Below are 24,538 nucleotides of genomic sequence, written 5' to 3'. Positions count from 1 at the left end.
TTCTTACTTCAGTTAGATTTATAGTGAAAAGAAATTCCTGTCCTCAGAATGTCTGCCCCTCATTCTTCAAGGAATGGTTTTCCTTAATTGTTTTCATTTTGTCTCAGGATACACAGAACTTGAAGAGCCAGGTTCAAAAACAGCAAGTCTTTGAAGAAGAATTGGCAGCTAATGAGATCCAGCTCAATAACATACAGAAAACTGGCCAGGAGATGATTGAGAGCAACCATTATGCCTCTGAAAGTGTGGATGCTCGTTTGAGTGAAGTTGCCAAACTCTGGACGGAATTGCTGGAGGCTACAGCACAGAAAGGTTAGAAGCAGAGTCTTGTTGAAAACAAATTCCTAAATTCTGAAACCCACCTTCTTCATCTTTACCACCTTGAGTTTACCTAGTGACTTCTATAAGAAGGGATGCTACTCATTTGTTTCCCTGTGTATTCCTGTATTGGTCAAGAAATTTTAAAATCTAACCTAAATTTATCACACTATATATTAGTGTGATAATATATCACACTATATATTAATATAATCACACTATATATTAGTGTGATTAATATATCACACTATATATTAACACAATTTTATGTTTTCTTCATGTAGGTAAGTCTTTTCAACTGAAATTACTTTTGTTTTCTTCACTTTTTTCTTCCTTTTGAATAAATATTCAGATACCATGAATTCAGTATTGGCTATGCACCTAAAACTAGTGTCCTTAAAATTATATTATACATATTTTGGTTCTATAGATGAAACAAGGTTTTCTGACCCAGGGTATAAAATTAGACATTAAAATATTGTTGGTGCCCCATATGATGTTCCCATGATATTTTATTCTTATGAATAGGGCTTGATGACTTATTTTACCTATCTGAGCATGTTCAGGTTTTGCTGTAAGCTCTTAGAAAATTCCCATGTCTGCTTGAAGAGCCTCTACTTAAATTTAACTTCATCTTTTATTTTGGAAAATTAATCAATTGCCATGATTAACACCAATAATGAAGTTTCTCTGTCCATATCCCCCTTGTTATAAACATCATCTATAGACATGACTCTGCCCTGGTTATAGAAAAGATACATTATACTGATTTTGTCGGATGTCATCCTGATTTTTGGTTTAGGAAAAAAAAATTCAACTTGATTGTAACAATAAGTAGCTGCTACTCTACATCATAGTAATTGCTTCACAGAAATAACACAAATAATTGCTATAAGATCATAGAATAAAGAATTTAGCTGAGAACAATGTGGATAATCAAGATATTCTCTGGAAGAAAAAATTGTAAGGCGTGGTTGGTGATGAAGGAGAGGCACTAAGAGAGGAGCCTAGCAAAGTTCTGAGAAAGATATTTAGGAAAAGACACTTCAAAATTTCAAACTGAGCCAACCCCAAGTTTTATACTTCTCTCAGAAAACGCAGTGTTTGTGTTTGAATCCCTTTGAAAAGGAGGTCTCAATAGAGAGTAACAAGTGACATGAAAATACCCAAGATAGTTAAAATCTAACATAGCAGCACTATACCTCAACAAGAAATGAACAAATCGTTTATCTTTGTTTTGCAAACACTACTATCTTCAAAAACAAATACCATCTGAATTCTACAAATTTATGATAAGTTCTTATATAATCACATGTGAGACAGTTATACTTTTTCCCACTGGAGGGTCAAAATATTATATTGCTCCTTAAATTGATGTAACATGTATTAGCATATAATGAGGATCAGTTATGACAGTTATCCGTTATCTTATACTTGCTGTCTTTTCCTAGGGACTCAGTTATATGAAGCTAACAAGCAGCTGCAATTTGAAAATAATGCAGAAGACCTGAAGCACTGGCTGGAGGAGGTGGAATGGCAGGCTAGGTCTGAGGATTATGGGAAAGGTCTGGCTGATATACAGAATCTGCTCAGGAAACACGGCCTCCTGGAGTCTGCCATGGCTGCTCGTCAGGTATGTTGCTAGCTCTTTGGCCAATTATAGGCCAACTCACCTGTATATGTTCTGAGCACACTGATCATAAGTAATTATCGTTTAAAAAAAACAGAGAGAGAGCAGGAAACCAAAGGTAGTTGGTCAACTACCTCTTTCCAATATCTCCTTTAATTCAGCCTTTCTCCTGGGTGCCTTGTGTCTTTTTTCAGAACCCCATGGCTGATGTAAGACTTTATTAACTCTTCTAAATATAACACTGTACTCTCAATCCAAAAACCTGGGTTTTATATATAGCCTTATCACTTACTAGTTCTGTGATATTTGGTGTATATTTTCACCTTTTCACACCTCTGTATCCTCACCTGTAAAATAAAAGTTTTTATAAAATTTCCTCTTTCTATTCTGGCATCCTGCAACTCAAAGTTTGAAAATATTTTTAATCGTACCATTATATTTTTCTTAAGAAAATTGAAACCCAGAGAAGTGAAGTAACTTCCCTAATGTCACAGAGAAAATTAATAGCAGGGCCAGGACTAAGAAGCAGATGTCTAGGCTCTTAGTTTCAGAGTTACCCACTGAAATCCCACCAGACTGTTAGTTTAAATAAATTTATCCAATACGTTTCTAGAGTATCGATACTGTATGTGAGTTTCTGGAGAACTCAGCAGAAATCCACTTTCAGCTGACTCAATCTCTCGTCCCAGGAATCCTAGCTTGTATTTAAAAATTATTCTGCTCTTCCCTACAAAGTCCCACTGATTTTTCCTGTTACAATACACTTTTATGATGTCTGCTCTTTGGTAACTCTTGGTTAAAAGGAAAAGACAGAATAATCTACAGAAAATAGAAATAAACAAAGCAAACCCAGTCACTTACATAGCTCTAGGTATGGCTTAATGGAGTTTGAAGTAAAAGGCTGGAGTTAGGAAAACCATATAAAGATAGCTTTGAAATCTACATGGAGGAAGAGAGTTTGGAACAGATTTTCAAAGAAGGGAAAAGAAAAGATTTGGTGAAAAGTAACTAAAAACATACAAAGAAGAGGAACAGCATGTGTAAACATGTAATAAGTAGGAGTATTTGACCCTAGTTTGGAATTTCAACCCCCAGGAATTTGTTCTCCTGTTATGGAACACAGGCTCTTGTGCCCAACACACAGTGAGGCCCAACAAACTGAAATCTCGGAGTTTGGAGAAGAGAAAGGTTGATTGCAGGGCCACGCAAGAATGGGTGGCTTTGATTTCAGATGGTCTCAGCCTGTAGCAGCTTGCAGCAAGGTTTCGGTTCCCGGAGAGATGTTGAGGTCGGACTGAGGCAGTGAGAGCACTGAATCCTAGCCACTAGACAACCAGGGACCAGTGGCCAGTGACAAGGCCCTGGCCCATCAGCTGTGTAGAAATGAATTTCCACAGAGAGATGGAAAGTAGTGAAACAAGTGAAGTGTTTATTAGGAGGAAAATGAGTATGTGTGGATAGACACACGGGTGGGCTCAGAGAGAGAGTCACGCCCTCGTGATAGTTTGAATCACTTATATGGGGCATTTCTTCCGGGTTTCCTTTGGCTAATCATCTTGCTTTTTCTGGTTCTGAGTCTATATTTGGTATATCTCAGTGTTCTCCCTTGTGTGCATGCACATCTCTTAGCCAAGATGGATTTTAGCAACCTATGGGTAGGTTGACATCACCTACTATGGGGTGGCGCCCTCTTCCTTTCTACTTTCAGGGAGCCTTTCTGCACATGTGTAGTTTGGAAGGTCTCCTTAACTTCAAGAATGAGGAATATGTGTTTTTTTAGCTCTTACCTAGGCAGGGTTCAACTCCTCTCTCCTGCTATTTTGGAGTATCTGTCCACAGGGGAGAAACTGTCCAGCCTGGGGGACCATCTATCTCCTGCCTCAGCTTGAGCCCCAAAAAACCAGAACTCCCCGAAGGGTTTCAGCAAAGCATTTTTTTTTTACATCTTTATTGGAGTATAATTGCTTTACAATGGTGTGTTAGTTTCTGCTTTATAACAAAGTGAATCAGTTATACATATACATATGTTCCCATGTCTCTTCCCTCTTGTGTGTCCCTCCCTCCCACCCTCCCTATCCCACCCCTCTAGGTGGTCACAAACCACCGAGCTGATTTCCCTGTGCTATGTGGCTGCTTCCCACTAGCTATCTATTTTATGTTCGGTAGTGTATATATGTCCATGCCACTCTCTCACTTTGTCACAGCTTACCCTTCCCCCTCCCCATATCCTCAAGTCCATTCTTTAGTACATCTGTGTCTTTATTCCTGTCTTACCCCTAGGTTTTTCATGACTTTTTTTTTCTTAGATTCCATATATATGTGTTAGCATACAGTATTTGTTTTTCTCTTTCTGGCTTCACTCTGTATGACAGACTCTAGTTCCATCCACCTCACTACAAATATCTCAATTTCGTTTCTTTTTATGGCTGAGTAATATTCCATTGTATATATGTGCCACATCTTCTTTATCCATTCATCCGATGATGGACACTTAGGTTGCTTCCATGTCCTGGCTATTGTAAATAGTGCTGCAATGAACATCTTGGTACATGACTCTTTTTGAATTATGGTTTTCTCAGGGTACATGCCCAGTAGTGGGATTGCTGGGTCATATGGTAGTTCTATTTTTAGTTTTTTAAGGAACCTCCATATTGTTCTCCATAATGGCTGTATCAATTTACATTCCCACCAACAGTGCAACAGTGTTCCCTTTTCTCCACACCCTCTCCAGCATTTATGGTTTCTAGATTTTTTGATGATGGCCATTCTGATCAGTGTGAAATGATATCTCATTGTAGTTTTGATTTGCATTTCTCTAATGATTAATGATGTTGAGCATTCTTTCATGTGTTTGTTGGCAATCTATATATCTTCTTTGGAGAAATGTCTATTTAGGTCTTCTGCCTATTTCTGGATTGTGTTGTTTGTTTTTTTGTTATTGAGCTGCCTGTAAATTTTGGAGATTAATCCTTTGTCAGTTGCTTCATTTGCAAATATTTTCTCCCATTCTGAGGGTTGTCTTTTGGTCTTGTTTATGGTTTCCTTTGCTGTGCAAAAGCTTTGAAGTTTCACTAGGTCCCATTTGTTTATTTTTGTTTTTATTTCCATTTCTCTAGGAGGTGGGTCAAAAAGGATGTTGCTGTGATTTATGTCATAGAGTGTTCTGCCTATGTTTTCCTCTAAGAATTTGATAGCGTCTGGCCTTACATTTAGGTCTTTAATCCATTTTGAGTAGCAAAGTATTTTTAAAGGCCAGGAGAGGGAGGGGGCATCGTGGGGGTATGTGATCAGCTCATGCACAATTCTCTGATTGGTTGATGCTGAGCTAACATGGCAGTTAACATTATTAATCCTTCAGTTCCAGAAGGTCTGGGGGCTATGTGCTCATTTTCATCAAGTATTCTAGTTAATTTCTTCCATTTGGTGCTGGTATTAGCATCTGAAGAAGTCAGGAAATATGCATCAGATACTATTACCTGGTAACTTCAAAGAGCAGCTAAAACAGAGGGTATGGGAGGGATCTGTCCCGGGAAGGCCCCATAGGATTCCCCTTGGTTACACTCCTAGTTGGAGTAGCGGCTAAGATATCATGCTTGCAAAAAAAAATTTTAGCTACGGACTATTAAAGCTGGAAAAGATCATGAATATTCTCTAGCCCAAAGTCCTTATTATATCGATGAGGAAACTATTATGAAAACAGGTGAAGAGCTGGATAAAATGGCAACTGAGGAGCAGCCAAGTCTATCTCTTTAGTCTGAAGCCTCTTGCACTACATTAGCTTTCAACTAGTACAGTGGAACCATAATCATGATAACAATTATGATGTTTGAAAATCACTCTATTACACAATGATGTTTTTCAAAGTTAAAATGTCCTAAGAGATGAGAACCGTTGGCTAGTAGGAGATTTTAATTTTAACTCTTTGTGGCGCCTTTATTTCTTTATGGAGAAGTGAGTATACATTTTAAGAAGCTATTGATGATCAATGGTTTGTTCCAAATTAAGAAGAGATAGATCAAACCCTGTGTAGGTTGAACACTGGATGGCAAAATAGAATAAGTAAAACCAATACCTGCTGCTCATCCATTTTTTGAAGAACTTCTCTTATCACCACCACCCCCATTCCAACAACAAAATGAAACAAGCAGACAAACAAAAATCTTGTGTTCTGTGCTCTTGCTAGACCAGTTACAGTTGACCTCATTAATAAAGATGAAACGAATCTCTCGTATGTATTTTACCATATAGTAATACGATTAAAATTTTATTTCTAGGAAGATCCTTCAAACTTCTGTTTCTATTTTTCTCCTTTCTCAGATACGACCCAAATGGGGACCATTATTTACTTAAATTCATACAACTAGTTAGTGGCCAAAGAAAGGCCTTTTAATTTTTCTTTCTGTGGTTTGGACATTTGTTTCTGTAACGTCACATTTCATCTCATAGGCATGGTTCCTGTTATGCAACAAACGTAAGCCTCAGAAATTTCCTTGTTATTTACAGTTCCAGCTAATTTTAAAGGGTGAGAAAGAGGCTGGAAAGGGAACTGAGATAGAAGAAGCCTCCTGCTCTTTTCTTTGGGGCCTCAATTTATCACTACTCCCAAACAAGCAAGCCTTTGTAGTTCTGGTTTCCCTGATTTCTTTGGCACATTCTACACATATTTTGTCCTTTCTAACACGTGGTTTCAGAACTACTTTCTTATAAACAGCCTTTAGCTTGAAGAATTGGTTCTTAGTGTAGCAAACTTTCCCACTCTATTTCACTGATTTGATTAGAAGTTTAAACATGAGTACGTATAGAGCTGATTCTCCTCATCACCACCCACCCCCCATCCTGCCCTCCATGCCAGATACCAAACTCTCATCCTTTTCTACTGAATGATGGGATTTTCTGACACCGATTCTATTTCTTCCTCAGGATCAGGTGGACACCCTCACAGACCTGGCAGCATATATTGAAGAAATAGGCCATCCCAATGCTGGGGACGTACGGGCCAGGCAGGAGTCCCTGGTGTCTCGGTTTGAAGACCTGAAAAAGCAACTGGCCAACCGGAAGAATAAGCTCATTGACCTTCTCCTCCTGCACCAGATCTGCAGAGACACAGAGGATGAGGAGGCCTGGATCCAAGAGACTGAACCTTCTGCAGCTTCCACCTACCTTGGTTAGTACAGCCGTACAGCCCGAGCAGGCAGAGCCATAAGGAGAAGACCAAGGTCTGCAGATAGTTTGAGGGATCTGGTATCCAGTAGCAAAGTTTGCCCTCAGGTCTTTCTCCTTAGACTCTTGAACATTTTTCCTGCTTTCCAAAAAATAAAGATTTTTTAATAATTCATACTGAGATGTTTTCCTCCTAAAACCAGACATGAAGAATGCCATGAATTTAAGGTCTCTGGGAAGAGCTAAAGTAACCATCATTTTGCTACTTGCTCTAAGTTATTGCCAAGGTCTTTAGCTGAGCGGTCATGGTTAGCGTTTGAGGTCACAAGTGTTTTTGTTTATATTGTCAGTGACTCCCTTTTATAAGGGGAGCTATCACAAGGATATGTATGAGCTATTGCAAGGATAAAAGGGGTGAAGCAGCTGATAAAGTACATAATTTCCTTTCCTTTGGAATCAGTCAGTCCACCATTGTTAGTGCCAGGACACTTGCATTGAAATACAGAAAAAAGTGCACATAAATATAATGCAAACTTAATATACATGTATTGGGTACATCTGTGAGAGGCTGGACCATATGACAACAGAGGGGCTAGTCTGGGAAAATATCCTAGAACAGAAAAGATCTCTTTGAGGGAGAGACAGGCATAGAGGGTTTCTGGAGACATTTAGTGTGAACTATATGGAAGAAAATTTTGGAGGAAAGAGAGTTGAGGTGTGGACGGGAGACAGGGAGGATGAAGTAGACAGCTGGAACTGGGGACTTTAGAAGCAGGAAATTAACGGTACATAGTATTTATTATGTGCTTGTTAGTGTTAACCAACGAGTGAGGCACTTTTTGTAAGTTATGTCTAATCTTTACAAAGAAAACTACAAAACAGTTATTTTTAGTTTAGAGGACTTAATAATTTTCTGGCATCCATAAAAATAAGCAAATAGAAGATCCTGCTTTTTATACCACAGTATGTTGAAAGAAAATTGGTTGCATGAAATTATTGGAAGTTTGAGCTGAAGAGTTACGTGCCTTTCTACTTATCATCCAAGAGAAGAGTGATTTATTCATTGTCTTTTGTAGAATAATGCATTTTCTTAGTACAAAGAGGCAAGGGGAAGAACAAAGCTGAGCAGAGTTAATTCAGACAAACAGCATAAATTGTAGGAAGCCCACTTAATGAACTTCACTGGGAAGAACTTGTAGGTCCAAGAGTTAAAAAGAAGTACAGTAGCTTCTTATTATTCTGTGTACTACAACAACGACCTTGAAATTATTTTTATCTCTAGGCAAGGACCTGATTTCCTCCAAGAATCTTCTGAACAGACACCAAGTCATCCAGGCTAATATTGCCAGCCATGAGCCACGCATCCAAGTGATAACAGAGAGGGGAAACAAAATGGTAGAGGAAGGTATGTATGATTCAGATTGAATTGACCTGTCATCACTGTGCCAGATTTATGAGAAGTTTTTTTTTTCAATTTTAGGGCTTCATTCCTTTATCTACTTTGATACTTTTACCTGTATAATTTTCCTTCTACACGAAGTTCCTCTAACATTTCCTGTAGTGAAATCCTGCTAATAATAAATTCTCTGGGCTTTTGTTTTGGTCTAAAAGACTTCCTTTTGCTTTCATTTTTGAAACACATTTTCACTGGATATAAAATTCTTGGCTGATATTGTCTTTCTCTGAGCATTTTAAAGATGCTGCTGCACTGTCTTCTGACTTGCAGAGTTTCTGGTGAGAAGTCTTCTCTCATTACTATCTTTGCTCCTTTGTAGGTAAGGTCTTTCTTCCCTCTGACTCTTTTATCACTGGTTTTCACCAATTTGCGCCAATTTGATTACAGTATAACTTGGTGTAGTGGTCTTTGTTTCTTTAGCTTTGCAATCGTTGAGCTTCTTGGATCTGCTTTCTTATGGTTCTTCCAGGGACGTTTTTATTCTGGAACTAATTTAGAGACTAGTTCACTACTAAGGTATAACCCTTCTGAGGATACTACCTCATGTATTATAATATCTTTCCACTTTGGTGGGAGCTAATTTTAATTATTCACAGCCCTATGTGACCTTAGGAGTTTTTTGGCCTACTGCTTTCCAGTCTTCTTTTCCTTACCCTTGAAGAGTTTCCTGACACATGTGTGCAAAGGAGTAATCAGTCACATACTTCATGGGACCTCTATGTGTATCCCCAAAACTCCATCCCCAGTACAGCACCCTTCTCAGTACTCTGCTCCACAAGCTCTAGCTGTCTTTGTCTTCCCCCAACTCTGATCTCTGTCTCCTCAGAATGGTGTGATTGCTAGTTCTATCTGGGCTAGTCCTCCCAGCACTGCAGTCTACAGACTGCCCCAGGCATAAACTGTGGCAGTCATAAAGCATAGCTCATTTCTTTCCCTTCTCTCAGGAGTCACACTCCTCTGCCTATCTTCTGAAAATCATTGTTTCTTACACTGTGTCTTGTTTTCTAGTTGTTTAGGATGGGAGAACAATTCCTGCAGTAATAAATCTTTTATGGGTAAAAATGAAAATCTGCTGGTTGATTTTGGCTGACACTTCACTGTATCTTCTTGGTTTATCTGTGGAGGTGTTCACCAAATTCTAAAAAACATACTTAACACAATCCTAAGAATGAATTTTAATTCATTGATATTAAAAAAAAAGAAATGAAAATCTGCTGAATTTTTTGCTTAAGCTAGAGAATACACATTTTTGGAACTCTGAGCAGTACCCACACATAGCTATTTTGTTTTCAGTCTGTATATCAGAGATTGTACCACCCAATTCACCACCACACATATACCCTATCCCCCATTAGCATTTATTGATGCTTAATCTCACTTATGACATCCCAGTTCCCAGGAACTTAGGTGAAATGTCACATTGACTACATGCAGCATCATTCTCATGGCTCCCTTTCTCTCTCCCAGCTCACCAAAAGGATTAAAGTATAGTGGATATTAATGAGGGTAAAATTCTCCTTTTCTATAACTACTCTATAGGACACTTTGCTGCAGAAGATGTGGCCTCTAGGGTCAAGAGTTTGAATGAGAATATGGAATCTCTCCAGGCTCGAGCTGCTAGACGGCAGAATGATCTTGAAGCCAATGTCCAGTTCCAGCAATATCTAGCTGACCTGCATGAAGCAGAAGCATGGATTAGAGAGAGGGAACCTATAGTAGACAACACTAACTATGGGGCTGATGAAGAAGCAGCTGGGGTAAGGTGGGCACAGGGAAGGATACTGTCTAGTACTCACCAAATTAGTACCAAATTAGAACCTGATTAGATTGTGTGACAACTACAGGTTTTCTCAGATTTTTCGGAGTTTCCAGAGTGATAACCTTTGGCCTTCATCTGCTGGGATAACCTGAGTTAACAGAAATCCCAAAAGATACACCACATTTTCCTAACCCCACAGAGAGCCATAGTTCTTAGAGATTATCTAAGCCCAAAAAGGCATGACCAGACATCTATGCCTGTCTTGGTCCCATCCTAAATTTCCCAGACTGAGCTTGGGATTTCACAAACCAACCATAGTTTTAACACATACTTAATTACTTTATTGTAATAAAGCCAGGCAGACAGACACGTTGGGGCAAGAAGAACTTCTAAGGTTATAATTACCCTTTATATCCATTTCTTTGTTTTGCTTATTGTCCTATGGTCAGCCAGTATAGTATTTCACAAACCCTATGCACTAGAAATACTTGACATGGGCATCTAAAGTTATGCCAATATTTAATCCTACAAAGCAATGTTTTCAGCAGTATCCTCTTTCAGCTGTGATGTGCATTGAGAAAACACTTGTGCAATTTGACTTTATTTTGATTAAAGCAAATATATTGATATTGTTGTTCACTTAACTCTTATTTTCTTGATACTTGCAAATTTAGAGTTAAAAAATTTATTATATGTGGAAAGTGTCTCTTACCAGGAATTAGGACAATAAGTATAACACAAAACAATAGTTGAAACACTCCCCAGGGATGCTTAGTGTTCTTCCTGTATTTGCTTCTGATGATCTTCCCATCAACAAATTCAGGCTCTTCTAAAGAAGCATGAGGCCTTTCTAGTGGATCTGAAGGCTTTTGGAAACAGTATGCAAGCTCTTCGGGATCAGGCAGAAGCCTGCCAGGTAAGAAGGACTTAGGTATGACAAGAATCACATTCTCCACCACAGAGGAAAAGGAATTAGGAGATTCTCTTTCTTACCAGTTTTTACTTTACATGGTCCAGGAAGCAACTGCAATAGAAAATAATAAGTCCTGTGATCTTTAGACAGGCGCTGTGGCATCTTTGTAGCACCTACAGAGATTTAGTTTATAAGAATTTCTCAGTAAGTATTATCATTTATTCACTGGTATATTATTTTTTTGCTTTCCTTTTTCATTTTATACTTTCATTCTCTGTCTTTTCCTATTTCTTTTATTTGCATCTCTCCCCTTATATTCCCTCCTGATTTATTTCCTCCCTTTCTTAGTTTTTTTTATACTGACACTTATTAAATGTCTACCATGTGCAAGCATGAATAAAAAATAATCCTGATTTGAAGGAAAATTACAGTCTATTAGGTCATAAATTTTAACAAATAATTGCATATAATAGATATATGAACAGGAAAAAGAATCTCAAAGAAAGGAGTGTTTCATTCTTTTGAAATGAGAGTGCTGGAGGATAGGAAAATCTTCATAGCTGAGGCAAACCAGTTTATTTTTTTTAAGGGTAGTTTACTATGCAGATAATGAGAAGAAGGGCTCTTCTAGTGAATAAGCTATGAGAGCAAATGCACTGAAGCACAAAATAATCAAGTGTATTTGGGAAATGGGAAATGCAAAGGACTGAGAATGTGAGAATGGCTAGACTGCAAGGTGAAAATAAGTGTCCTGAAGAGTGATGGGAGCTGCAATCAACTAAATGATATGGGTATCTCCTAGTATAGTGGAAGCAACAGAGACACACTTCTCACATTCAAGAAATTCTGTCTTATGAGGGGCTCTGAATCCATACACTGGGAGTAGAAAAGACATAGACTCACTCTGTCAAGTCAATATATATTTACAGAGCTTTGGTGCTGTGCCTTCCTCAAGCTCTGCACAGTGGGTGCCTACACAAAAACAGGTGGATTTATGAATTGTAAGTTATGAGGAAGCAGTACTTAAAGGATACAAAATCAGAAGGATATGTAAGGGGAAGTACATCTTCAGCTCCATTCTGAAGAAGGTGCGGGCCATTGCTTATGAAGAGGGATTATATTTTGTTCATTCTCTCAGAGATATGATATTTGGGAAAAATGAAAATCAGAGAAGACCATACCTTAGAGGACAGGTTAAAAAGGAGAGAGAGACAAGATATTTGATCTCAGTTTATGTTCTCAATTTTTAAAATTCTGTGGCCTTTCCTGTGCTGTAGATCACTCATCTCTAAAAAAGAAAGTCCACGGTTGTTTGACAAAATGCTTTAAAGACCCAGGGAATGGAGAAGGTGATGAGAGACAGTGGGTCTCTCACTTTCTCAAAAACTTTTCTGGAACATGGATGCATACAATCCTTTATTGCCTGCTTAAGAACTGGTAGTTTAGAGCATTTAATATGTTTTTGAAAACTTACATTCTTACTTGCTCACTCTGTGTTCATATATCCCAGCCCACCTGTCCCCTGAGAAGTGTTAGGATGGAACGATATCTCTGAAGATGGCATATTGCAATAGCTCTGTTACTGGCAGCCATGTAAGAGATTTCAGCCAGGGGCTCCTCTCTCCTGCAAGGTGCAGGGACGGCCCACCATGGGTAGGCTGTACAGGGAAATCTTTCCTATGGGTGACTGGCTTGTTCTGCTTACTGTTTTTGTTCAGCAACAACAGGCTGCACCCGTGGAGGAAGCTGCTCGAGAAGAGAGGGTTGTGGCCTTATATGACTTCCAGGCCCGCAGCCCCCGAGAAGTCACCATGAAGAAAGACGATATCTTAACACTGCTCAGTTCCATCAACAAGGTGACTTTCCCTTCTACCTTTCTCCCCATCAACAGGGTGGCTCTTGCAGTCAACTCTCCCAACCCTGCCAGATACCCATATTTTAACCAGCCAATATTTTTCTATTTCTCTCTCTCTTAAATAACCATAATTTATTGAGCAGTATCTTTCCTTCAGATGCTGTGTAGGATCCTGTACATATCTTTTGAGATTATAATACCAATTTTACAGTTAACAAAGTGAGGACTCAACGAGCTTAAGTAACTAGCCCAAAGACATGTAAGCCATGAGTGACAATTCTGTAATATGTTTACAGGATTAAACTGCCTCTTTCTTCTCATCTTTCCTTGCTCTTCTGACCCAGTGTTCCTAGTAATGGAACAAAAATGGCTGGTGTTAAGAGGAGCCTGTTCAAGGAGAAGTCTTTTGTCAACTTAGATTTTCTTTAGCCCTTATGACTGTGAGAATACTGACAAAGTATTGTCTAGGATTTTAAATATATTTCTCATAAGAGCATGAGAAATATTTTTATATTCTAATGCTTCATTAATCTCCAAAAATGATTGAGAAGAAAACAGAGAGCTTGGGATTTGTTACTCTGAGGCCAAGTAATTTTTTTAGAGAAGCAAGAATTTTATTATCAAATAAGCTGTGTTCCAGTCCTCTTTTCTCTTTGCTCAGTCTTCTTCATTTCACCACATTATTCTCTGAGGATGTTAACTCCATTGCAGTTAGTATAGCAACCCTCCTGTGGAGATCAAGGTCATACTTAAGCATAAAGCATTTGCATAGGTGAATTTCAGGGCAACACACAATTTTTAGGGGCTCTGGGAGAGGGATGGTGAGAAGTTATTATACAATATTGTCATATACAGGTGCTTCACCCACAAAAAGCCTAGTTCAGTCCTGGCCCTATGGGTTTTTTGTGAATTCCTAGTGGACAAAATGCGCCATCATGAAGAGAATGGCTGTCAGTTTTTGAAAACCTCATCAAAGTTAAGGATCTAACATCAAATATCAGATTCCTTGATTTAAGAGGCTTATCTCTGCACTTCCTGCAACTTCTGATGTATGTTCTTTGTAATATATAAACATTATATGCTACCCATAAGCAATGGTTTGCTTCTTCTGGCCATCAGCCTGTCCCTTTGCCTAGAGACTTAGTTATGAGGGTTAAAACTTCTCCTATATGTGGCTTTTCCAAGAAGTAAGGAAGAAATGGGGATTTTCTCTCCCTTTAGGACTGGTGGAAAGTGGAAGCTGATGATCAGCAGGGCTTTGTGCCAGCTGTCTACGTCAGGAAACTTGCCCGTGATGAGTTTCCTATGCTCCCGCAACGGAGGCGAGAAGAACCAGGCAACATCACCCAGCGTCAGGAACAGATTGAAAACCAGTAAGTTCTGAAGGCTGGAGAACAGAACAGTGTTTGGCCAAACATTCCAGATTGGTCAAAAACACGTCTTACGATTCTATATCTGTTAGATTAAGGATGCTTTGCAAATTCACAGATTTTAAGAGCTGAAAGTTAACTTAGGGTAATTCAAACCCTTTACTTTTTAAATGAGGAAAGGGAACCCCAGAACCATTAAGTCAAGTGCCAGAGGTCAGACACATATTAGGGTCACGTATTCTGACTCCCTGCCTGGCAATCTTTCACTCTTTCAAGGTTATCAAAAGGTCTTCTGACTTCTGTGTGAACTTTGTTTACTATGCCAGGCTACTTCATATCCAGTTGTCAATAGGAATGTGAGATTTTCACTTCTATAGAATGAGGAAGGCGTATTGACAGTCATACTGTTGGAACATTGACATTTTTATTGTTTTTAAATGGAACACTTTTTTCTCTCTCTTCTCAATGCTATTTTCCTTCCATCTTTATTTCCTCTTCTCTTTACTGTTTTCTTTTGATTTTTTCCTCCCTCTCATTTTTGTCCCTTTCATTCTTCCCCTTTCTCACCCTGCTTCTACTCTTCTGTGTTTTCTCCATCTCTTATTCCACATTTCCCATTCTCTTTGTTTCTCCACCCAGGTACCTTTCTCTCCTGGATCGGGCAGAACAACGCAGACGTCATCTATTGCAACGTTACAATGAGTTTTTGCTGGCCTATGAGGCAGGAGACATGCTGGACTGGATCCGAGAGAAAAAGGCAGAAAACAGCGGGGTGGAATTAGATGATGTTTGGGAGCTGCAGAAAAAGTTTGATGAGTTCCAAATGGTGAGAAAGAAGAACCAACTCCTCTAGACAGCTTTACGAGGGTTATCATCCTTTCCTTTTACCCCATATCTCCTCCTTAGTAACTCCTTAATTTCATATTTGCTAAATATCCTCCCCCAAACTACTGAGACTTCCACATTTCAAATATTTCTCTGGGTATTACAAGTGGAAGGAAAATGCAGAGGAAACTAGTCACCCTGACTTTGCAGCCTGCATTTCCTGCCACTCCCACATCCTACTGGAAGTGCTGGTCCCCCAGAATCTTTACAACTTGTCCTATACTGTCTTTTGTTCCTGCTTCCCAGGTTGAGATGGGGTGTTGTGAGACTCTTGCAAGCTCTAATTATGGGACAGAAGTTTGGATGGAAAGGTGGGAAGAACAACCTGACTTTACAACCAGACAATTTCTAATTTTCTGCCTACCTAAAACCTTTCCATTCTCCTTTATTCTCTCAGATCCATTCTATTATTTTAACTAGCAATTAGTATAAACTACTTCCTTCTTTCTTTTCCATATGGTACTTTCCTTACACATGGAATACAAAGCTATACAAAGCTATCAATCAATCGATAGATAAAGATAAAGTACATATGGAGACAGAGAGAAGTGAAAGAAAGGAAAGGGGGAAAAAAAGGGTACAATTTATAAAACAATACCAAGAATGAGACTTCCATGAGAAAACTCATTAAAAGGCCATTGCATAGTGAAATAAGCAATGTCATCACCATAGACGTGGTGATGAGTTCCCTAGAGCTGCTACAACATCTTAATATAAGCAAATTGCAACTCAGACAATGAAATTCTACAAAAAGTGAAGGAATTTGTATTGGTAGAAAGAACATTACGTGGCTCAGGTATAGACCCCTTTGATGGTATAATTTAATCCAGGGAGAAATCTAGGAAAATTAATGTGCTCCATAATCCATGTAAATAACAGCTCTCTTGTCATGTTTTTGATAGCCACTGGGTATCAGGGAGTTTAAAGGTGCTCTTCTTTGTGACAGACTGGAGGAAGGCAGTTTGCCGTGTACTGCAAATGTGGTTAGCAATACGTTTTAACCTGTAGCCAAGTCGGGGCAAAGATGAGCAGGTAAGTATGAAAGATTCTTGAGAAGGGGATTTATACTGCTTTGGATACATTTTCCCACCTAGGATTTGAAGACCAATGAGCCTCGGCTGAGGGATATCAACAAGGTGGCTGATGATCTTCAATTTGAAGAGCTTCTGACACCAGAAGGAGCTCAAATACAGCAGGTAACTATGGCTCCTTCTTTCTTCTCATTACCAGGTTTGGGGAATCTTCATTTCATTTTAAAATGCTTAATTTCATATCCTGAAGATCAACTAGAACATGCAGAAGGTAATGGCAGTATGGAGCCAACTACAGGAAAGGTCAAAGGAAATAGTTCAGATAGTCCAGCCATGTATCCATTTTAACTGATCTGAAATCTATAAATTGCCACACACACCCCCCATCGCCCCAAGAAATTCAGTGATCAAATGCATGAATACAAAGAAAAGGCAGATAAAGGAGCTATGACAGTGCGAAGTGGTTAATCAAGAAAGTTTACTGGAGGAGATACTCTGGTAAAATCTGATGAAAGAAGAATATAGGTAGTAGAGATGGGGGAGAAGGCATTCTAGACCTGACTCAGATTTGGACTTGTGGTTCCATAAGAGATGTAATGAATTAATAGAATGTCTAGTCCAGTTCTCTGAGTCGTCATAAACCAGTGAGGATGAATTCTCTGCCTCCTTTTGTGGTAATTGACCTGGGGTAAGAGTGAGAAGGAAAGTGCATAGGAACAATTTGCTTACTCTCTACAGTAAAATAGGGCTCTAAGAAGCTACCTGGTTTAGTCATTTCAAGACGCAGAATGGTATTATATTTCTCACAGAGAAAAGTAATACCTTCTAACTACCAAGGCAACACTTTCCACTCACTTTTCAGAGGTTGTAATGTATCTCTGTGACAGCCAATAGCAATTGCTGCTCTAAGGTTCATTGTTCCACCCTAGAACATCAGTTTCGGAAGAAAACTAATTCCTTTCTTAGCTACAGTGGCATAGATGAGACCCAAGTTCAAGTTATCCAAGAAAGAAAGAAACCTGTGCATTTTGTAAAGGAGATAAGATGAAAACAACCAGGGTTTAAGCCCCATCTAGTCTTTTTTTAAACATCTTTACTGGGGTATAATTCCTTTACAATGGTGTGTTAGTTTCTGCTTTATAACAAAGCAAATCAGTTATACATATACGTATGTCCCCATATCTCTTCCCTCTTGGATCTCCCTCCCTCCCACCCTCCCTATCCCACCCCTCTAGGTGGTCACAAACCATCAAGCTGATCTCCCTGTGCTATGCGGCCACTTCCAACTAGTTATCTATTTTATGTTTGGTAGTGTATATATGTCAATGCCACTCTATCACTTTGTCCCAGCTTACCCTTCCCCTCCCCGTATCCTCAACTCCATTCTCTAATAGGTCTGCATCTTTATTCCCATCTTGCCCCTGGCTCTTCATGACCTTTTTTTTTTTCTTTTTTAGATTCCATATACATGTGCTAGCATACAGTATTTGTTTTTCTCTTTCTGATTTACTTCACTCTGTATGACAGTCTCTAGGTCAATCCACCTCGCTACAAATAATTCCGTTTCATTCCTCTTTATGGCTGAGTAATATTCCATTGTATATATGTACCACATCTTCTTTATCCATTCACCTGTCGATGGGCATTTAGGTTGCTTCCGTGTACTGGCTACGGTAAAATAGAGCTGCAATGAACATTTTGGTACATGACTCATTTTGATTTATGGTTTTCTCAGGGTACATGCCCAGTAGTGGGATTGCTGGGACGTATGGTAGTTCTATTTTTAGTTTTTTTAAGGAACCTCCATACTGTTCTCCATAGTGGCTGTATCAATTTACATTCCCACCAACAGTGCAAGAGTGTTCCCTTTTCTCCACACACCCTCTCCAGCATTTCTTCTTTGTAGATATTTTAATGATGGCCATTCTGACTGGTGTGAGATGATATCTCATTGTACTTTTAATTTGCATTTCTTTAATGATTAATGACATTGAGCATTCTTTCATGTGTCTGTAGGCAATCTGTATAGCTTCTTTGGAGAAATGTCTAGTTAGGTCTTCTGCCCATTTTTGGATTGGGTTTTTTTTTTTTTTTTTGATATTGAGCTGCATGAGTTGCTTGTATGTTTTGGAGATTAATCCTTTGTCAGTTGCTTCATTTGCTAATATTTCCCCCATTCTGAGGGTTGTCTTTTGGTCTTGTTTATGGTTTCCTTTGCTGTGCAAAAGCTTTGAAGTTTCATTAGGTCCCATTTGTTGATTTTTGTTTTTATTTCCATTTCTCTAGGAGTTGGGTCAAAAAGGATCTTGCTGTGATTTATGTCATAGAGTGTTCTGCCTATGTTTTCCTCTAAGAGTTTGATAGTTTCTGGCCTTACATTTAGGTCTTTAATCCATTTTCAGTTTATTTTTGTGTATGGTGTTAGGGAGTGTTCCAATTTCATGCTTTTATATGTACCTGTCCAGTTTTCCCAGCACCACTTATTGAAGAGGCTGTCTTTTCTCCACTGTATATTATTGTCCCCTTTATCAAAGATGAGGTGACCATATGTGCATGGGTTTATCTCTGGACTTTCTATGCTGTTCCATTGATCTATATTTCTGTGTCTGTGCCAGTACCATACTGTCTTGATTACTGTAGCTTTGTAGTATAGTCTGAAGTCAGGGAGCCTGATTCCTCCAGCTCCATTTTTCTTTCTCAAGATTGTTTTGGCTATTCGGGGTCTGTTGTGTTTCCATACAAATTGTGAAATTTTTTGTTCTAGTTCTGTGAAAAATGCCACTGGTAGTTTGATAGGGATTGCATTGAATCTGTAGATTGCTTTGGGTAGTAGAGTCATTTTCACAATGTTGATTCTTCAAATCCAAGAACATGGTATATCTCTCCATCTGTTTGTATCATCTTTAATTTCTTTCATTAGTGTCTTATAATTTTCTCCATACAGGTTTTTTGTCTCCTTAGGTAGGTTTATTCCTAGATATTTTATTCTTTTTGTTGCAATGGTAAATGGGAGTGTTTTTTTAATTTCACTTTCAGATTTTTCATCATTAGTGTATAGGAATCCAAGAGATTTCTGTGCATTAATTTTGTATCCTCGTACTTTGCCAAATTCATTGATTCACTCTAGTAGTTTTCTGGTAGCATCTTTAGGATTCTCTATGTATAGTATCATGTCATCTGCAAACAGTGACAACTTTACTTCTTCTTCTTCCAATTTGGACTCCTTTTCTTTCTTTTTCTTCTCTGATTGCTGTGGCTAAAGAGGAAATCAGAAAATACCTAGAAACAAATGACAATGAAAACACAACGACCCAAAACCTATGTGATGCCGCAAAAGCAGTTCTAAGTGGGAAATTTATAGCAATACAATCCTACCTTAAGAAACAAGAAACATCTCAAATAAACAATGTAACCTTACACCTAAAGCAATTAGAGAAAGAAAAAAAAAAGAAACCCAAAGTTAGCAGAAGGAAAGAAATCATAAAGATCAGATCAGAAATAAATGAAAAAGAAATGAAGGAAATGATAGCAAGGATCAATAAAACTAAAAGCTGGTTCTTTGAGAAGATAAACAAAATTGATAAGCCATTAGCCAAACTTATCAAGAAAAAAAAGGAGAAGACTCAAATCAACTGAATTAGAAATGAAAAAGGAGAAGTCACAACTGACGCTGCAGAAATACAAAGGATCATGAGAGATTACTACAAGCAATTGTGTGCCAATAAAATGGACAACCTGAAAGAAATGGACAAATTCTTAGAAATGCACAACCTTCCGAGACTGAACCAGGAAGAAGCAGAAAATATGAACAGACCAGTCACAAGCACTGACATTGAAACTGTGATTAAAAATCTTCCAACCAACAAAAGCCCAGGACCAGAAGGTTTCACAGGCGAATTCCATCAAACATTTAGAGAAGAGCTAACACCTATCCTTCTCAAACTCCTACAAAAAATAGCAGGGGGAGGAACACTCCCAAACTCCTTCTATGAGGCCACCATCACCCTGATACCAAAACCAGACAAGGATGTCACAAAGAAAGAAAACTACCGGCGAATATCACTGATAAACATAGATGCAAAAATCCTCAACAAAATACTAGCAAACAGAATCTAACAGCACATTAAAAGGATCATACACTGTGATCAAGTGGGATTTATCCCAGGAATGCAAAGATTCTTTAATATATGCAAATCCATCAACGTGATACATCATATTAACAAACTGAAGGAGAAAAACCTATGATCATCTCAATAGATGCAGAGAAAGCTTTCGACAAAATTCAACACCGATTTATGATAAAAGCCCTCCAGAAAGTAGTCATAGAGGTAACTTTCCTCAACATAATAAAGGCCATATATGACAGACCCACAGCCAACATCGTCCTCAATGGTGAAAAAGTGAAACCATTTCCACTAAGATCAGGAACAAGACAAGGTTACCCACTCTCACCACTATTATTCAACATACTTTTGGAAGTTTTAGCCACAACCATCTAGTCGTTAGAAACCACTGAGCTGTCTGAGTTAGCTCCCTAGCTAAAGTCTGTGTTTGCCTCTTTCAGGAGTTGAATGCCCGCTGGAGGTCCTTGCAGAGGCTGGCAGAGGAACAGCGCCAGCTGTTGGGCAGTGCCCATGCTGTCCAAATGTTTCACAGGTAAGAATTTTACCTGAAAAGCAATGCTACTCTAGAACCCACTCAAGAACTGCCAATTCTACTTAGTATAGTAGATCCATAGCTATAAATTTAACCCTTCTTCCTGGAGAAAATCAGAAATCAGGTGCTTCAGTAGTAGATTCCTCACTTGGCACATAGACTACTCCCAGACAACCAACTTCAATTTTCTAGTACCTAGGCTTGGGCCCTTGTACATACATAATTACCAGTCTTTATATGTTTTCATGATAGTGAATGAAAATTGAAGTTGAAACAAGAGGTTTAAGTAATTACATTTCTGAACTAGAAGTAGACAGTAGAGGGCAAGAAACATCACATTGACTCTAACTGTTGATTCAACAATTTTTTTATGTTTGATTTCCAAATCTGTGTCTACACTAAGAAACACACACAACTAATTAAGCAAACAAATGAATGAACAAGACTAATGAAAACCAAACACCTTTACTGTGTATAAATGTATTTTTGAATATTCAGAGACGGGAAAACTGAAATTCAGACAGGTCTTGTTTAGAATGGCTTAAGATGGAAAATCATGAAACATAACAGTTAAGCATGGAGCTTTGCCATCAGGCTACCTGGTTGAAAGTTAGGCTCCACCATTTGGCAGTGGTATAACCTTGAAACAATAGTTAACTTCTTTTTTTTTTTTTTTCTGCTTAGCCTCTTAAGCTTTAGTTTTCTCATATGTAAATGGGACTGGTAATAGTAACTAGGCCTGAAGTAGTTGTTGTAAAGATTAAGTACACGTAAGTTCTAATACATTACAAAGGATGATGATGATGGTAGTGATGACTTCTTTGTGAACTCAGCTAGTCTGCCTCTAGTATGCCTATTATTCTTAAACTCTTCACTCTCGTGTACCAGAGAAGCAGATGACACCAAGGAACAGATTGAGAAGAAGTGCCAGGCCCTCAGTGCTGCTGACCCTGGCTCAGACTTGTTCAGTGTTCAGGCCCTTCAGCGACAGCATGAGGGCTTTGAGAGAGACCTCATACCCCTGGAGGAAAAGGTGAGACGTGCTTTTAAGCTTTTCTAACACGTTCATCTTCATATTTATACCTATTAATGTCCTTTTCTTTGGTTTTATTGTCGAGTCTCTTATTCTTATAGTTTTATCCTACTCCATACTTGTACTTTTATCTTATTCCATACTCATAATTTTACCTTGTCCCTAAGGCAAGTCCACTAAGAGGGCATGCCCCAGAACCATTCACATGGAGGGAAAACTTTTTAAATTGTTGAAAATTATAGTTGATTTACAATGTTGTGTTAACTACTGCTGTGCAGCAACGTAATTCAGTTATACATACATATATATATATATATATATATATATATATACATTCTTTTATTATATTCTTTTCTATTATGGTTTATCATAGGATATTGAATATAGTTCTCTGTGCTATACAGTAGGACTTTATTGTTTATCCTTTCTATATAGAAAAGCTTGCATCTGCTAACCCCAACCTCCCATTCCATTCCTCCCCCAACCCCCTCCCCCTTGGCAACCACCAGTCTGTCCTCTATGTCCATAATTCTGTTTCTGTTTCATAGATAGGTTCATTTGTGTCATATTTTAGATTCCACATATAAATGATGTCATATGGTATTTGTCTTTCTCTTTCTGACTTACTTCACTTAGTATGATAATCCCTAGTTGCATCCATGTTGCTGCAAAGGGCATTATTTCATTCCTTTTTATGGCTGAGTAATATTCCTTTATATACATACCACATCTTCTTTATCCATTTATCTGTCAATGGACATTTAGTTTGTTTCCGTGTCTTGGCTATTGTAAATGGTGCTGCTGTGAACATAGGGGTGCAAGTATCTTTTGAATTATATAGATTTGTCTGGAAAAATGCCCAGGGGTGGGATTGCTGGATCATAGGATAATTCTATTTTTAGTTTTCTGAGGAACCTCCATACTGTTTTCCACAGTGGTTGCACCAAATTACATTGAGGGAAAATATAAATGAACTTGTAAATGAACTTCCTACTATCTAAGTACCTCTTTAGTGAGTTCCAATAGGCCAGAACTTAACCAATGTTAGTTGGAGGTCAGCAGCCTCAGATAAATAGGAAATGGCCAGGTCTATGCCTGAGTATGGTACAGAGTTTCCTTAGCAAGGGATTGAAGGAGATTAATCCTACTCTGACCAAAAAATGAACTCTAGAGCTTGCCAAATACACTCTGGAAAAATCAGAGACATCATAGAACTTGCATTATCATGTAAAGCAAAAAGAAGCACAGAAAATGTCTACATTGAAAAGATTTTCACATTAAAAATTAGACACTTGCCACCAACCAAGTCAATCACCCTGCCTGGTAGCCTTCTTATATATTTATTTATTTGTTTGTTTATTTATTTATTTTTACAAAGGCTTATTCTTAAATGTACAATATTTTATAAAGTAGCAAGGTGTTCTTGTACCTCATTGAAGTCTATTTGAGGAAGGAGCACCACCGGGGCTTGAAACTCTTCCTTTGTTAGGATTCAGGTGCGACTCCAGGCTGATTGTCAGAGCTCTTGACTTCCTAGGTGGCTGTATTGGGGGAGACAGCAGATCGGCTCAGTGAGTCCCACCCAGATGCCACCGATGACCTGCAAAGGCAGCGACTGGAGCTGAATCAGGCCTGGGATGACCTGCTGGGGCTTACGGAGGAACGTAAGGAGAACCTACAGGAGGACCTAAAATTCTTCCTGTTCCTCAGCCAGGCCAGGTAAAGCTCCAGAGGCAGACTTCCACCAGGTGGGGTGGGCAATTTCCAAGTCTGGCCCATGAGTGGAGCATCTAGGAGCAGTCTATGTACAGGTGCTCTTCACTGCTGGGTTTGGAGTGTACCTCTAGGTCCAGATTGTACCTCCAGTAAGGCACAAAATTCTCATTTTCAATATTTCAAGCCAATTCCTTCAAACTGAAATATTTCAGTTTGAAGGAATGTGAGATTATCTATGCCAATTAAGTAAGTTTCTATAGAGTGTATACTATATATAGGGTGCTATAGCAGGAATTACAGGATATGGGGAGGGAGTAGTCTACTGGAGAAGCAAAGAAGAATACAGATAACCATGGTAGAACATAATACATCCCAAAACACACATCCTAACAAATAGATGGAACTATGCAAACAAAAGTGTGAGAATAAGAAAGGTACAGAATATCCATGATGTGGGGACAGCTAGAGCCTGGGTTTTGTATGTCACAGGGGTAAGGAGAACTAGCAAGAGATGAACTCAGAAATGTTAAAATTAAGTCCTGGAGAAGTTTCACTGCCTTGCTAAAGACTTTAGACATTATCACGTTTTAGCAAATATGCACTTTATCTGTGGAACAGTTCTCACATTCTGCCCCATCATATCAGTCTGCTGAGAGGATCATTTAGAATTGAGGGTTCAGGAAGTAGTAGTTTGCAATGCAACACTTTTGAAGAAAAAAGGGGGCAACTTTGGCAAATGATTGCAGTTGCTCTTGG

At 38.6% G+C, this 24,538-nt stretch overlaps 1 protein-coding gene across 1 annotated transcript in view; it reads left to right on the top strand.

Moving 5' to 3' along the window:
* SPTA1 (spectrin alpha, erythrocytic 1) overlaps positions 1-24,538 on the top strand; it is a gene marked incomplete at both ends in the record, with an annotated part of 68,187 nt that overhangs the window by 16,355 nt on the left and 27,294 nt on the right. The window contains 13 exons of the mRNA XM_079944778.1: positions 108-312; positions 1,770-1,951; positions 6,869-7,112; positions 8,391-8,513; positions 10,104-10,321; positions 11,147-11,239; positions 12,955-13,092; positions 14,313-14,464; positions 15,101-15,287; positions 16,441-16,542; positions 20,942-21,033; positions 21,922-22,066; positions 23,604-23,785. Coding sequence (XP_079800904.1) covers positions 108-312; positions 1,770-1,951; positions 6,869-7,112; positions 8,391-8,513; positions 10,104-10,321; positions 11,147-11,239; positions 12,955-13,092; positions 14,313-14,464; positions 15,101-15,287; positions 16,441-16,542; positions 20,942-21,033; positions 21,922-22,066; positions 23,604-23,785 — 2,063 coding nt within the window. The remainder of the gene's footprint in view (positions 1-107; positions 313-1,769; positions 1,952-6,868; positions 7,113-8,390; positions 8,514-10,103; positions 10,322-11,146; positions 11,240-12,954; positions 13,093-14,312; positions 14,465-15,100; positions 15,288-16,440; positions 16,543-20,941; positions 21,034-21,921; positions 22,067-23,603; positions 23,786-24,538) is intronic.

Source organism: Stenella coeruleoalba, assembly GCF_951394435.1.
Source record: "Stenella coeruleoalba genome assembly, chromosome: 1".
In the NCBI taxonomy this organism is placed as follows: Eukaryota; Metazoa; Chordata; class Mammalia; order Artiodactyla; family Delphinidae; genus Stenella; species Stenella coeruleoalba.
This window is presented reverse-complemented; position numbering and strand designations above follow the sequence as displayed.